Genomic DNA, 17151 nt, shown 5'->3' on the forward strand with positions numbered 1-17151 from the left:
ATATTTGATACTGTGCTCGACACAAACGTGTGATAAATCTCACCAGCTATCCAGGTATTTCACTTCAGTGACTGTGGTGTTGCTGTTCATCTTTGATAATGGTTTGATGACAATGGTTTAGTGGGAGGTGTCCCTGACCATGGCAGGGGGGTTGGAACTAGATGATCTTAAGGTCCTTTCCAACCCTAACTATTCTATGATTCTATAACAGGCACAAAGAAAGAGTCAAAGAAAATTTGAAGTGAATGTGAAAAACAGTAAGATAACTACCAAGAGATGATACAAAGTTTAATTTAGACTGACACAAAAGAAATTTGAAAACATTTTGCTGAGGGTAGAACCAGATAATTTCATTGATCCAGCTCAGATCTTATGTAGTGTCAAGTATTTCATCAAATATCTATCTGGTTTCATTAGATCCCAACCTGACCCTTTTCTTCCTCTAATATAGTTTGAATGTTAAACAAATAAATATGAAATACTTAAGAATGAGTTTTCTAACATTGTTAAGAACAAACACTTATTTACCCAACAGCTAGTCCTGTTAATTAGTAACATCAGAACAAGTATTTGAAGTGAGACCAAGAGATGATCTAACCCAACACTCTCTCCATCAATGGCCAAACCAGCAAATGCCTAGGGAAGAATAGAGAAATAAAACAGCCACACAGAGATCATATTGTAACCTCCCAGGATCTCAGGTCAGGAATTTCCTAAGCCAGAAACATTATCTTCAAGTTTAAGAGCACTTGGTAAATTTTTTTCTAATTTGCCAAGTCACTTTGAAAATTCATTAAGATTTTCAACATCCACACATTTTGCAGCATGTGTCATAGCTTATCTAGGCACTGTATAAAGAAATAGTATTTAAATTCAAAATCTGAGTAGACGTGCTTTACTTTCAGTGCAGGATACTACATGAAATGACTGAGAGCAGCAGAATGCAGCCTCTGATTTCTCACCCTCTAGGTTAAATACCAATATTGAATATATGGTTCAATATATTGGAAAGTCTGACTACATCATTGATATTTAGCTTCTATCTTATTCCCATTTTCACTAAGTAGACTAAAAATCAGAGTAACTGTGTTATAGACATGTGATACTGTAAAAATGAAAGTAAGGGTCTTGGAATTTCAGGTTTTGGCTTTCTTACTGTATTCATCATTTGAATAACATCTTTGATGAGATAATACGACACATAAGAAGGATATGATTAATAGTGAATGGACTGAAATCATGATTAGCAGATTTGGCAAAACACAGATGTCTATCTTTACAGTCTAAAGACCATCAAAATTTCACTTTATTATGTTTTGGGTTGGTTTTTTTTTCAATAAAATTTAGATATGTTGTAGAACATCCAACTTATCCTGCAAAAACTTTTTATTTTAGAAGGTTTTCATTATTTCATCAAGATATGCAGCAACAATAGCTCTGAGTGTTACACAAGAAAAAAAAAAGGTTGGGTTTTCAGGAAAGTGCTGATAGCAATGATCTCAGTGTTCAAGCTCTGCCTGGATACTGACACTACACAAGTTTGGCTAATTAATACCTCCACAGAAGAAATGGAAAAGGGCAACACAAATAGCTTCCGGAACTTGTGAGGCCAGACATGGGTTGAGTTTCTATAGTTTTAAACATTCTTCTGTGACTCATATTCACCAGCAGAAAAAGGGGAATATCTGCACTGGGTTCACTAGAAAGTTCAAGAGGAATGGCTGTGATTTGATTTTAGTGTTTTAAAACAAATTGCATATATGACATAAGGATGGTGTAACAAAAGCTTGTTTGTTAAATTCGTCAAGCAGTGACGGTAAAGATTCTTTAATATTGTTCACATGTGGCCAAGCTCTGATCATTTTTGATGGTCACTGAAAGTCATGTGACTCATATTCTGTGGTAGCTATGTAAGTCACTATATCAACCCCTGACGTTCTGTTTGGGGATTTTTTACATATATTTGCCATGAATTTCCTTTTGCTAAGTGAAATTCATAGCTAGATGAGCATATATTGTTATGCATTTTAACACAATACAAAACTAGTTTCCTTTAGAAATTTCAGAGATACTTCATGGATACCCAATTACAACAGAATTTACCTAAGTTTAAGATGTTTAGGGAAATTTTTTGTAGGTTTCAGGTTGTTTAGACAAAACAATTGAGCCTGAATTTACAAAAAGGTTTTCTTATACATATAAAGATAACAAATATAACTTTGTCATAGGATGCCTATTTTTCTGCTGTTTCTTATTTCTGATTTTTTACTTAGGAACAAGAAGATAACTTAATTTGTGTTTACAGTCTCTATTACCCTCAAAAAAGTTTTGTTGGGTTTGCTTTGCTCTGCACACTATCTCCAGCTGCTGTCTCCTTAAACACTCAGTAACAACTTGGATTAAACAGAGACTGGATATAAAATTGAAGTAGTTTTATACTGCAGGGAAAACAAGCAAAACAAAAACCCTCTTGCACAGCAGTTACTTTTTGCCCCGAGTGGAAGCTCAAGAGCTCAGTGATTCAGAGCCCAGGAGCTCAAAGCAGCAAAATTATTGCTTGTGTTGCCAGGCTTGCAAAGGCAGCTCATCTACTGCACTGCTGCATCTATCTTTTGGATGATGCTCTTTCACACACAGCAGACTGCTACATGCAGCTGATAGAGCCTTTATTTTCTTAAAAACAACAGCTGCCTTGCAAAAGCCAAGAAGAAAAATCCAGCTGGTGGGCTAGGTCTTGGCATTTCACTTACTTAAGTAGAATCAAAAATGGCATTCAGTACAGCTCCATGAGCTCTTGCTTTACCTGAAAAATGTTCTCTTAAGGTCCATGGAAAGCATTAGCTCATTTTTCATTTTTATCTCTTGTGGGTTTTTTTCTGGGAACATTTTTCACTGACCATTTATGTGGCTACAAATGTAATTTAAAAAAGCATTAAATCCTGCATTACAGGCATACAAATAAATATTAAAATAAACCTCTTTTGTTTACTTCTAGCAACCTCAGAGAAACCTCACGAACACAGTAAGTATCAAGTTGATAAAGACTATTGTTATTTCAGCTTTTAGGAGGTATTTATGTTGTTAAAGTTTTTGCAGCTTAAGATGGGATTCATCAACACAAGCTCACAGGAAATGTTGACTTGGTTTCAGATGACTCCCTCTGTAATGCAGGACCAGGTGTGTTTCACAGGACTCAGTTTACATGGAAACTATTTTCCCATTTGGGCTGAGATAGGACCTACCTGTGCCCTCTGACTCCATGGCAGCTTTGCACTGGAAAAAAAGTCAAGGGGAACAAAGGAAAGGAAGGGCCTGTGCAATTCCCTGGCTAGGACTCTGATCTAAGAAACAGAGAGATTTATCTCTTGGTATGCTGCAGCTGTAACATGCTACACAATTTAGACATAGCTGCAATAAATGAGAATTAAATATATTTTTAACATTCCTCTGAAATGCTATAGCCTGTTTTATTCTGTCTCACAGTGTTGAGGCTTGGATATCACATTGTTTTTAAATAGCAGAAAGTTGCATACAGCTTATATTTAGTACAGTATAATATTTATTATTGTTACTGCCTCACAATATGTCTGTGGGATCCAGGCTAACAGAGAAATATCAAAAATTCTTTCTTCTATGTATACTGTATACTGAACATTTTTTATGTATACAGTATACTGAACCCATTTGTCTGTATGAAACAACCCCACTTCCGTTGTAGTAAAATGCTTTTATGATGCTTATATTAATCACCAGGAGAAATTTTGTATATAGAAGATATGTCATAGCAATCAAAATTAGTAGAAGCTTTTCACAATTTTAGAAATCTTCTGATAATGCGAAAAAAAAACCAGAATGTAATTTTGTGGTCCCTTAAACCACGTCAAAAAGTAAAAAGTATTCTTTGGCATTATTTCTCATTTTCTTAGGGGAAAAATAATAAAATATGTTTTCTCAAAAAAGATATTTATAAAAAAATTCTTCTGAAGTCTGGTGTGCATATGTAATGCAAAGTCATATTTTAAAATCATAATAAGAATATTTTATTTTAAAAATCTAAAAACTTTAAAGCTTTCTAATGTAGGGTATTTTCTTATTTGCAGAGCATGATCGTGTTAAACATGAAAAAGCTGGCTCATCTCAGACTAAGCCAGGTGGGTTTGGTAATTTAATTTCAAGTTACTCTAGGCTCCACTCAATAAGGATATGTGGTGTTTGCAAAGCTTGGAGACTCCCATGAGCTAGACACATGGTTTTGCTTTGTTTCATTGGTTTTCTGAGTCTGGGAGAAGAACAAAAAAGTATGGGTGAATTTTAACAAGAAGGATTAAGTTTTGACAGTTTTTCAAAGTTCCTGTGACTCTCTCTCACTGTTGTAGTATAGTTTATAAAGCATTAGCAAAACCTGATTTCCAGAGTTTGGGGAACGAGTTCTCTACTGCCCTTCAGTACATCAAAGAGGAATAACCAGTTGTTATATGAAGTGTGCCCCCCAAAAAGGAGGAGCTACAGTGTTACAGGGTTCATGATAGACTGAACAGAGGCAGCCTCCAGTTTCTGAGTCTAGGAGCAGAAGCTGAATAATGAAAACAAGCAAAGAAACACAAACAAATAAACAAACCCCACACACAAAGCTAATCCTGGGCTGGCTACTCACTTTTGCTAACTGTAATAACAAGTGACACCTGGCTGCCTTGAGCAAGACGGGGTCTGCCTTTCGAACCAGGGCTTTGTGCCTCATCATGCTTTTTGAGGAGGAAGGCACTCAGAGATCCACAGCTGGGTCTGGTGTGAAGAAACAAAACTAAGAGAATAACTTAATAGAAAGCATGGTTTTCGGTGCTCCACTTACATTGCTCCTGAATGGTCTTATCAGATGCAGTGAGCACTGAAAAGCAAGTTATCAGCCTCCTGTCAACCCTTGTTGGAAGTGCTGCTCTTTGAACTTCATATAAAACCAAACAGCTCATGAATAAGTGATTGGATAAACCATTTAAAACCTTATGGGTTCAATGAGAAGCAGGCAGGCTTTATTTCTTTTCATTATGCTTTTTTTCCCTATTTTTTTTAAGAAAACTGTTTCTCCTATGTATTTGCTATTTTTCTTCTTTGTTATTATAATACAATATTCTATTTGCAAGTTAAATATTTCCATAGACATTTTGAAGTTTCCTGCAAGCCTTGAGCAGCTGATTAATAAAGCTGTATTGCTGGGTTTGAGACAACAGGAGAAAAAAAGCAGTGTTTCTCACTCTAGCCTTCAAGGACACATAGGCCAAGCTTTGGGTTTGTTTTTTGTTTTTATTGCCTCATTGTTCACTTTTTATGTATTAACATCTAGCAGAGATCATCAGCCAGCAGTTAGGTGCAGGTGGGCTCAGCCAAGGCAGGAATGTCCTGGCAAGGAAGCCCCCCTTTCCAGCTCTGTGAGACCTGGGAGGGGTCAGTGGTGGCCAAATTGTGGGTTGCCTGGGCAGGTGGCATGATCACTCGCCTTTCCTGCAAAATGAAATCAGTGCTCCTGCACAATCAGGCTGATCTCATCCAGACAGCAGCATAAAAATAAATTTCCTTGGAAAGGCATTTGAAACCATCAGAGCATGATGTCACAAACCACTACATTTGCCTAATTAGGAGCTTACTTTAGCACAGTATATCCTAGACTAAAGCCCTGAAAAAAAAAAAAAAAAAAGAAAGAAAAGAAAAAAAAAATCTTCCTAAATTTCATTCAGCATAAAAGATCTGTTCCCAGGTGATTAATGGTTGTTTTGGAGAGCAGTGGCTGTTTTGAGTTTTAGTTGATGACTGGAAGTATTAACCTGCGAGCACTGGTGGTATCAGTGCTTCTGCCTGCTCTGTGTCAGAGTGCTCTTGAGTTAACAGACTGAATTATAAAAGCCTCCTGTACAAAGCAGTGGGCTCCTTTTTCACCTTGATTCAGATCAGCTTCAAATTATTATTCATGTGCCTCCTATCGGAAGATTTAGGTGTATCACACGACTGAGAAACTAGAGAACTTCAGAAAATATATTGATCCTGCAGGCCAATGTTTAAGGTGTGTTTTGTGTACCTGTGTGAGAGCAAGAAAAGCAAGAGAATTTATTCCTTATGTAATTTTTCTGAAACTGCCTGCAATAAACAGAGAAATGTTTACAGCTTTGTATTTTTCCATTTAAATTACATATATCAGAGAAAAAAATCAATATTAATGGTTGTAGTGCTGCAAAACTAGAGCTCTGCAGAGGACAGAATTCCCTCAAATGAAAAATTTCAGAACTTTCAACTTTGGGGTTATCCAAAATAAGAACAAAATTTGGATTTTTCTGAAATATTCACAAAAAAAAAAATTTGGACTTTTTGTAGCATTTGAGGTCATCAGTTGGGGTGGGGGAGGTGTTTGGTCTTGTTTAGTTTTTCTTTTTGCCAGACTTCTCATGGTATAGTAAATTCAAAGTACATGAGAAATGGGAAATATTACTTATATTTTTGCCAAAATACTATTTATTATCCTAGAAATTCAGAGAAAAAGCCATAGGAAATGCATCAGGGTGTTCTCCCATAAAATCAAAAGATCAGTGCTTGCTGTGTGGATAGGTTTCAGAATAGGTAGGTGACAAATACCAGATAATTACTGTATTTATTATCAGATAAATGCAAATTCATTGGCCTGTCCAAGACATTCTGTTTTCACATGTGAATTAGTTTTGAAAAGAAATCGCTCCCATACTTTTAAATGGATCAGACATGCCATCCACTCAGAGACTTACTTGATTGACTCCTAGAGTTACAGAGCAAACGTTGCCGTGAATTCTCACCAGAATTAGAAAAAAAGCAGAAATATCTTATTTAGTGTTGAAAAGAGCAGAGAGAATATCCAAAGAAAGAGAAGCTCCAAACATTTAGAGCTTTACTTGTCATTAATCCAATGACAATCCAAATCCAATCCAAACACAGCAGATTTCAGCAAAGGTACAGTACTGCAGCATTCAGCTCTGGGGCCCCAAACACAAGTACAATGTGCACCTGTTGGAGCCAGTCCAGAGGAGTTCCATGAAGATGATCAGAGGGCTGAAGCACCTCTCCTATGGAGATAGGCTGAGGGAGCTGGGACAGTTCAGTCTGGAGAGCCGAATGTTCAAAGGGGACCTCGTAACAGTCTTCCAATACCTAAAGGGGCCCTACAGGAAATCTGTAGAGGGACTTCTTACAAGGGCATGTAGTGATAGGAGAAGGGGGAATGGCTTTAAACTGAAGAGGGTAGATTTAGATTAGATTTAAGGAAGAAATCCTTTACTGTGAGGGTGGTGATGCACTGGAACAGGCTGCCCAGAGAAGTTGTGGCTGTCCCATCCCTGGAAGTGCTCAAGGCCAGGTTGGACAGGGCTTTAAGCAACGTGGTTTAGTGGAAGGTGTCCCTGCCATGGCAGGGGGTTTGGAACTGGATGATCTTTAAGGTCCCTTCCAACCCAAACCATTCTATGATTCTATGATGGTACAGGGGCTATGTTTAAAGTCAGCATGCTTAGGGTTTTTGTGGATTGGCATGTAGAAAACTTAATGCCCAAATCTAAATTAGTGAAATGCACTATTACATGCTAAAGCTCATCTAGGAGCAGAAAGAAGATACTTCATCTCAACAAGTTGCTTCTTCTAGATGTTGGTTGCTCTATAAAAAGCACCTCTACCTTCACAGACAGCCATGAAATAGACTTAAGTTTTTTTAATTCACTGCTTTCATAAGAAGCTTACAACAATAGCTGAGTAATGGGGGGGGGGGGGGGGGGGGGGGCCAGGGGGTTGAGGAGAAATCCCTAAACTTAACACAAGCAAAGAGAAATTAAATTGCCACTTACTAGACGACAACTGAAAAGCATGGTAATGCAAGGCTATATTTTATTTCCAAAGAACAGGAAAGATCAGTAACCATGGAGCTTTATCCCTCCCTGTATGTTCACTGATGATTTTCTTCCATAAACAAATAAAAGAACCCCAGACCAAACAAACAAACCCCAAAACACAATTGCCACATCTTTCATATCCATATTTGCATTGTAGTTTTGCTGGATGCTGCTGTGTTAAGGATGAGAAAAATGGCCTGTACAATGAGACAGTTTCTCCCTCTACTGACGTATGATAAATGTCTTTTTGGTCCTCTTTGGCAAGTGCACATATCTGAGAATCTGAGAACCAAGTTAAAAAAAAAAAATCAGCACAGAGAAGTAGATAAACCTGCTCTCTCTGCCCTCAGAAAAATAATCCTCTGAAACTTACATGCTAAATTCAAAGAAAACATCAAGTATCTTGAGATCACACAACAGTCTGCTGTTCTAAACACTGTGCTATCCAAGTGTTTAGTCAGAGTGCATATTAGGATTTAGCAGCCAAATGTGGACATTCAGGTTCCAGAGAAATAACCCCCATAAAAAAGCAGCAGTTCTTAAGGTTGACTTTTTGAAGGTACGGAGGTACAGAGATAGGTAAACCAGGAATCTGGTAATTCACAAGTTATTTTAGCCTCCCATCCCCTTCGCATTACTTACCTTCATCATCTCATTTAAGAACAAGTTTGACTGCCAGGCTGGAGACATTGCTCATATTCAAGAGCCAAGCAGCTTTGTGCATGCATAAAACTGGGAGGGTTTCTAGCACTCAGCAGAACTGAATGGCTTTGGGGTACAAGACATCCTTGCCTGATCCAACCTTCACCCAGCATTGTCAGATTCAATCTGATGCATCACAGAGGTCTTGGAGAAAATGAAGGGGCCAGAGGTATATGGCTGTAAATTGATTACACCAGCAAGAGGAAGGGGAAATACCATTCTGAATGTGTCTTAAACATAATAAGAAGAAAGGTATTGATGTACGTGAATGGTGAAAGGTAGGGCTTAGGAGAGACTTTGAAGTCAGGTATGGGAAAAGAGAAAATGTGAGTAGAGCTATGAAAGGATTCAGAAGAGTGAAGTTCAAGTCAGCTAAATTGGGCAGAGTAGAGATTTTTTTAAAAATACATCCTAATTCCCACCTCACTGGGCCATTGGGCAATTAGGACAAATCCCAAATGACCAGAAAGTGTAGGCCCACCTTTGCCTCTGCCCAAAGTTTCATCCACCAGCTTACTTGGAGGAGAAGCAGCTCAGGTCCTGTGGCTGATGTTGACACGGGTCCATGTCATTGGAGAACTGTGCTGAGTAAAGCCACACGCAGCTCAAGAGTTCGTGAACTTGAGCAGCTTTTCTCATGAGATTAGCAGCAGCTTAGGGCTGCTCTAAGATTTTGTGAAAGATATCCAGTTGGGTCTAGGTAAGCTTGTCCATTGGCAGGTGGTATGAACTCGCATTCAGACTGACACTCTCCCATGGGGATGTGCCTCTGTGAGTTACCATGTGCTCGGAGGTCTCCATACCTTTCTCATCTTCAGAGCATAGACATACATAGATATGTCCATTCATATTTGTGGTTAGTATCTAAGCAGAAGTTCTCAGTGTCATATAACAACGAACTGTTGAACTTAGACACCTAGGAAGGTGATGTTCACAAAGTTATAATAGTGGTATTATTAGCATATGGTTTCTACCTGAGTGCCTGCCTGAAACACACTGCCAGGCATGTGGCTCTTTTCTGGAGGCTGAGACATAAGGCCCAGTGATTTATTTTTTCCATGGAGGATGATATCACCATGCAGTTAGAAGTCACACATGCTGTTTTACAGTGCTCCAGTGGGATAGTGATGCTAAATACATCCGTTTATTTTGTCATTGTAAACCATTTGTATAATATATACATATATGTATTGAAATATTTTTCCAGTTATATGCTAACACAGTGTGAATTTCTAATTGTAATGCTGCTTTCACACTACAGAGGAGAAAATTAAACAAAAAACAACTGCCAGTGAGAAGTCAGGTAAGAACAAGTGATTCTCTGCTGATTTATGGAGGGGAAAGGGACAACACTTTTTTAGAGCTAATTCAGCAAAGTGGCAATTGTAGATAACATTCAAAGAACCAGTCTTTCCATTGACCAGCAAAGTCAAGACATTTCAGCTCTTGGGCTGTTTATTCCAGCCTCTCTACCAGAGCTGGCTAATGAGGTGTGACGTAGCTGTAAATCAGATATCTGAAATGATCCCATGTACCCTTGTGAGGTCAGATCTTTCAAAAGACTGAATTTACAGCACAAAGACTAATGCCCAAGTAAGGGGTAATGCAGGAGGATGAGTCACCAGTTAGATTAAGAATTTGGATGGGTCTTAAATTGGCTTTATGATCTTGAAAAAGTTTTTTGGAACTAATCCCTAAGTCTCTGGGTCTTTTCTATGACTTAGACCTTGTAAGTTTTGTAATAATAATGCTGACAGAAAACATTCAAATAATAATGACTGTTACAGAGGGCCTGAAGGGTCATCCAAGGGATTAGAACATTCTCATCATCATTGACAGTCAATACAAAGCTGTTTTGAAGTATCTTTCTAGATATTTACCTCTTGATTATTACTGGAGGTAACCTTGATCCAAACAAAATGAAAGATTGCCAAATCTTGGACAATGATGCCAACAGAGTTTCATTTGATATGACAATGATGGTGATGATGATGAATAATTTCACAAAAATAAAATGCTGTTTTGTTTAAAGCTGAAAGACGCCAGTTAGTTACTGCATAATTTTTATTCTTATTTTGTATATCTTTTCTTCTCTGCAGTAACAGAATAGATGTTGTACAGAATATTATGGTTCTGTCTCTAATTGTGAACATTCATATAATTTGTCTGTTTATACTGTTTTCTATGAGACCTCTCATGATAATCTATCAATTCACTATGAATTGATATTTTACAGCACTCTGTTTATCCAATAAAAATATCTGTTTTGATATTTCTTATTGGATCATAAAGTGCTGTAGCTTGTTCAAAAGCATACAAATTATGTTTCTGTTAATAGAAGTGGAGAAATTGCTGTAATATATTTCTAACCCAAACATTTAATGAGTTAGCATTCAACATCTTTGAATTTACATGATTTTCACACCTAAATTTACAATTTTGTTTATAGGGTCAGCTAACTTCCACTTTAAGTTTGTGAGCGAAATCAGAAGGCTCAAACAGTGATTTAGCAGTGGTTGGAAAAAAAATTGCCTAAAGTATTATGGCTTGACCACTTTTTGTAAGGTTTGTTAGAGTCATGTGCTTGATAAATCTTTTTCCTGTTTGTTGGAACCAAATTGAAAATGCAGTATTTCAGGTTGGCCAATTTAACATAAGCTACTACAGAAATAACTTGTAAGTTTTCAGATCAATAGCTGTTGAGCTTGAAACAGGCAACTTCCAACAGCGGATAAGTCACCCCATCTTTCTTCAACAAACATTTGTAAGTACACAGATTAGCCTCTGGAAAGGACTAGTGTTCTCCTGACTAAAACTGCATACAAATATGTTCTTGATGTTGCAAATCAGTTGAATCCCATCCAAAATTTCCAATAATCTGTTGACTGGTCTGGAGCTACTTCTGATTTACACTGTTGCACAGGGAAAAATGGTCCTGGAATACATAAATGTGCTGCTGTGTTAAATGACCAAATACTGCATTATTTCAGCAGAAACGGGTAGCTAGCCATTGGGAGTTGCAAAGGTCTAAACATGTTAGAGTCTACCTACATTTGAGGAGCCCGAATGCTGTGCATCTTTACATGAGTGTGGGAAGATAAGAACAAGTGAGAATTGACTGTCATAAAAATATTTGAATGTTAAAAAGAAAAGAAAAAGTAGAAACTCTTTTCTCTTTATATCTAAATATTACATTTTACCTTCTTTTGTCTTCTGTAGTCCAGGCAAAACCAGCAAGTACGTGGTATCTACCTTGATCAGAAAAAATCCTGTAAAATAGCTGGATATGTATGGCTTTTTTTACTTTAGCATATGGAAACTCAGTCTTAGCAATTTCTAGTTTTGCTTAAAATTATAGTGTCTTCATCGCCATGCTTTTCACTACTTTCATTTAACATACTGTCTTGTCTTTTAACATACCGTCTTGCCAAAGTTCATTTGACACAACCAATTGCTTCAGTATAGGAGTAAACTCATTCTTTGCTTCCCATACCACAAGTATCAACAAAAAATACTAAATCAGGAACGACAAGCTTTGTAAAAATCACCATTAACAACTACTTGGGTTAGTAAATACTCTTGCTGAATTAAAAAGAGAGGAAAAAATCATCATATTTTCTTCCTAATCATATATTATTTTAGTATAGCTGTCTAGAGCTTTTCTCACTCAAAAAGAACTGAAGAAAGAGTCCATACATCAACTTGCCATGCAGCTTACTTGTTAACTTCCTATATCTTTCATATCTTCAGCATGCAAGGTAAACTGCAAAAGCATAAAAAAGTATTAAGTACCCAAATGCTGCTATGCTCAAAAAAAAGCCCAAATATGGGAAAAATATCGCTGTTCGCAGACATAAGTTTAATTCACACCTCACAAAACTGTTTCCCATTTGAAATTCCCTATCATGTCTTCATCTCTGCATTTTCTGGCATGTATCTTCACCTGAAATCACAGTTGCTAGGACTTCAATTATTCATCCAAGTAGCAGAAGGGCTGAGGCATAGTGCCCTTTTTTCAGAGGCTACACACATTTTCAACATTTTCCACTTTACAGCCCACCTTTACATCTTTGTTGCTCAAAAAGGAACTGATGAACAGTATTTTTAGCTGTGGGAAACATCACCTGGAAACAAGGCCATTATAGCTGTCCATTGGTTTCTCAGCTCTAAAATGTATCAGTGGCCCCTATTTGCCTTCATTTGGCATAACTGCTACTATAATACAAAATCTGTGGTGAAGTTTTTTCAATTCCTTTTAAGCAGGTATGACTTTTGTATAAATTATGTAGTGCTAGACTTTGTTTTTAAAATGAAGCTTCTTTATCTATTCCATTTCTAGCAACCTAATATAAATTCATATTTTTCCAATAATAATCATGAAATAGAAAGGGGGTGAGGGAGAGAGGGGAACTGCCTATCAAGCATTGTTAGTTCTCTAATTTTCCATTTATTCATATGGAGTAATTTATTCATATGGAATAGGATGTGTTCGAGACTTTGAGAATTCAGCTCAAGTACGTCTGAATCAGCAACATAAAGGTCAAGTGAATGGTAGCTCAGTTTACTCTGTACTCTTCTTTCAAATAACAAAAAAAGAGAGTAGTTATAAATTACATTTCAGAATTTAAGGGGAGCCCCTATTAACTGACTTCTTCCTTAAGATACATGCGTAACTCTTACTAATATTAGTAGTTACTGTATGTGTGGAGCTATGTGCAGCACTACTGAACTTTTTTGTGGCAGATCACTCGGCTGATAATCTATTAGTAACTAGTCACGTGTCCTTCTCACAATATAACAGCATGAACCAAGAGAAAATGAATGTTTATTCCTGAAAAATAGACATGCAATCCTTAGTTGGAAAAAAAAAAAAAAAAGAAAGAAAAAAAGGCATAAAAATAGTAACAGAAACATTATGGGAATTTTATTATGCTGTTTCTTTTATCTAGAGCATGAAGCAGTCAGACATGAAAAAGATGTTCTACCTACAAAACCAGGTGAGCACTCCTGCATTTTATTCATTCATTACTTTTTGAAACTGTTACTGTTATTTAAAGAACTTGCGAAGTACAATTATATATGACAAACGCCAAAATCATGACCCTGTGGTCTATTTTGTTGTATAGATTGGCCTTGACATGTCATACCACAGCAAAGGTAGCACAGCACATATTTCAATGCTGGTTGTCATATATATAGCAAAGGTCAAATTTTTGCATCTGTAATTCCACCAGTGCCAAAGAAGTTATGTCATCAAAGAATCTGAACCATTTTCTGAAAGTGCTTCAAATGGCTTCATTTTGCTGATTATTTGTGGTGTCTGCCATTTATTTGGACTTCTCAGTCTTCCTGCATAAGATAACTTCTCAGGACCAGCAATAGCTTAATTTTTGTCCATAGCACATATCACACAATGTGCAATTCAGGTCATGACATGGCAATATTCATCATCTATGATGAATGTCTCTGTATACCTCAGCTCCTATGCAGCCTCACTTGTATAAGTCAGAGCAAAATAACTGCAAATATAGGAAGCAGCACTGTTCAGTTTCACTATGAGACAATCACCATGGATTTAAATGTTGCCTCCATGCTTCTCCATGAAAGGAAATAAGTGAAGAATTAAAATTCTTATTATTGTTATTCATCCTTAACTCTAGCACAGCAATTATAATGTGCAGATGAGAACATCTCTACTATTATTATCCATCATTGGATTGTTATTAATTACTAAGAGGTTACTAAATATTATGTTTTGATATGCAGTAAGATAGAACAAATAAAGCCGTTATTCACTGTAAGTATTATGCTGTATCTGACTATTTTGCACCTGAAACTGTTCTGATTTTATTTCCTCTTTTCAATTCCCAGTCAAATTGAAAAACACTGCAAGTACGTGTCATGTCTTGTTTCCTATGGAATAGAAACCTTTTTTTCAGATGCATGTTGTCTCGATTTGCATTTTTGCAGTTTTGCCATGTTGGAAAATGGTACTTTCTTGCTTGCACTACATATGCTTTTGTACTCCATCTGCTTAGTAACACTGAACACACCCAAAGTGAATTTATAATTTAGTATTGTGACTGCAACATTCAAACTCTGTTTGCTATTTTCACTTTCTATAAAAACACACTTAAAGTGTAGACATATGACTTATCTTCATGCAAACATATTGTTTGTTAGAAATAACAAAATGGCATGTAGCATAACTGAATTAGACAACTTTTTCATTGCTTATTTTACTATTTGAAAATTACTTGTTTTATTAATTCACTAAGCACGTTCTTGGCCTTGTTTCAATATGCTTTTTTTTTTCCTACTTTTATAAAAAATAAATTAAATTAGAGAAAGGAATATTTCTGGTTTAGATGAGTTTTAAGGAGAATTCAAGGGGAATTTCTTTCATAACAAGGACTTTCATTGAAGTCATTGGAAAATGTCCTTGTTAAGGTTATCTGAACAGATAAAGACAGGTCTATGCTTATTATGCCAAGTCATTACACATTACATACTGCAAATCATAATCAGACAACAATCAAAAGAACAGTAAATGTAAAGAATGTAAACACATTGCATGCTTTGGTTTTTTTTGGTGAAAAATTTTTGGTGAAAATGTTGAAGTAGGGACCTTCACAGATTAATTAGTTGTAGCCTTGTCAGCACAAGAGCTCTGTTTCCTTTTATGTTCTATGCCTGGCACACCAAGACTAAACCATGTGTTATTCTGATGCAAAGTAATCCACAAAAAGCATCCAAAACCAAGGCCAAGCCCCATGAGACACACACTTCTTCCTGCTCCAGATCAGAAGCTGACAACAAGGCAAAGCAAAATGATCCCATTAAGATTCCTAAATTGGTCTCCTATGTCAGGTACTTGAAGTTAGAGATGAACACCCACCCCTGAACACCTGTCAGAAGACACAGTGCTATGCTGAACCCCAGCTTCAAAGGGAAAGAAGGAACACAAAGGATCTGAAATATGCCAGTACTGAAGGATATCCCTCAATCTTGAATTGAAGTTTTCAGTTTTCAAATTATTATTGCAAAATTACTGCTCCCTTTGAAGTAATTAGTGGGTTTATTTCCAATTTTGCCAATATTTTAAATAAATTTTCTTCTATTTGATTCCATTATTTAGATTTGTTCAGTCTTGTATTCACTGGATCTGTTCACTGGCTTTGTCGTCTACACTGATTTGTCTGAGAAACCCACTGATGGCACTCTTTAGTATTAGAGAACCGTCAGAGATTTAAGTGACTAATTCCTCATGCTTTCTGCAATAAGTAACATTTTAATCCAAAATCACTGTCTACAATGCTTCTTTGTCAAGAGCTGTATTACTCAGGCATATTGTGAATATAAGGAACAGCCAAGATACTTTCCCTTGACCTTTGCAGATGGATGTTTGTACGACATTCTTGAGTTTATATCCTGCTGCTTGAGATGATTATAAAGGTTAACAGTGCCTTTAGAAAAATAAAAGGAAAAAAAAAATAAAAAAGAAAAAACAGTAACAAGCAGTCTTATGAGCATATACAAAAGTAATTTTGTTTACAATGCTTATTTTGAGCTAAACATCTTTGAATAAATCTAGTCCAGGATTTTAAGCACCAGAGCCATCTATTTTAAATTACTTTTTTCCACTCAAATAATAACACTTGGTTAGACTACTGCCTTCTTTATTTCTAGAGCTCTATATAGCTTTGCACCATCTATTTTCTAGCTAGGTGTACATTATACTTGTCATAACATGCACATAGGTATCATGTAATACAGTATGAGATGTAGCCATGGACAAAATACTCACTGATTTTGCAGTTCAGGTCTAGTAGAAGGTAAAATAAATCCATACATTAATTCATGACCAAATTCATTCACACATTGTACCCTGATGATTTGTACAGTAAAAGTAAATGCGGTTTAAATCAGTAGAGATATTGTAACATTAAGTGAATGACATGTTAAAAACAGAAATAAAAGGTTGAGTTTGAAAAGTCCCCAAATTAATAACCAATACATTTTTATAGTAACCTGCTCTCATGGTTTAACCTGACAGGCAGCTAAACACCACATGGCTGCTTGCTCAATTATAAAAGCAACTAGTAAACTGTCTTATTTTTTACTATTTCTGTTTTAGCATGCAGGAGGGTCTTTGAGAGCAATTGGTTCTATATCAAATCTGACCGTCTTACCCAGGGTAAATGGAAGTTTGGTAATGCACAGAGAGAAGAAATTACCCTTATACAGGTCAGAGGGTCAGACTAACTACCCTTCAGGTCCACAGTCTTCCAGAACCTCACTGTCTAAGGAAATCAATCATTTATCCTTAATTAGGATATTAATATATGCATATAACCGGGCCAGTCCAGATCACTCAGCCAGATAACCCGTCAGTTAAGGAATGATAACATGAACACCTTTCCAAGGTTTAGTGCCTCAGACAAATCTCTTTTTTCTTCTGAAAAATGAGAATAGGTCACAATGGGTCACGATGCAGTAGTGTATCAGCTTTCAGTAACTGTGAGCATGACCATAAGCAGAAATGTAAATATTA

General features: G+C 36.5%; 1 protein-coding gene across 2 annotated transcripts in view; it reads left to right on the forward strand.

The window, feature by feature from the left end:
* Positions 1-17151, forward strand: part of TRDN (triadin) — a 227868-nt gene that overhangs the window by 191870 nt on the left and 18847 nt on the right. For both annotated transcript variants that reach the window (XM_065680964.1, XM_065680963.1), the window contains exons 30-35: positions 2996-3022; positions 4101-4151; positions 9859-9900; positions 11817-11834; positions 13547-13594; positions 14469-14489. In XM_065680964.1, coding sequence (XP_065537036.1) covers positions 2996-3022; positions 4101-4151; positions 9859-9900; positions 11817-11834; positions 13547-13594; positions 14469-14489 — 207 coding nt within the window. The remainder of the gene's footprint in view (positions 1-2995; positions 3023-4100; positions 4152-9858; positions 9901-11816; positions 11835-13546; positions 13595-14468; positions 14490-17151) is intronic.

Source organism: Lathamus discolor, chromosome 5 (genome assembly GCF_037157495.1).
Source record: "Lathamus discolor isolate bLatDis1 chromosome 5, bLatDis1.hap1, whole genome shotgun sequence".
Lineage (NCBI taxonomy): Eukaryota > Metazoa > Chordata > Aves > Psittaciformes > Psittacidae > Lathamus > Lathamus discolor.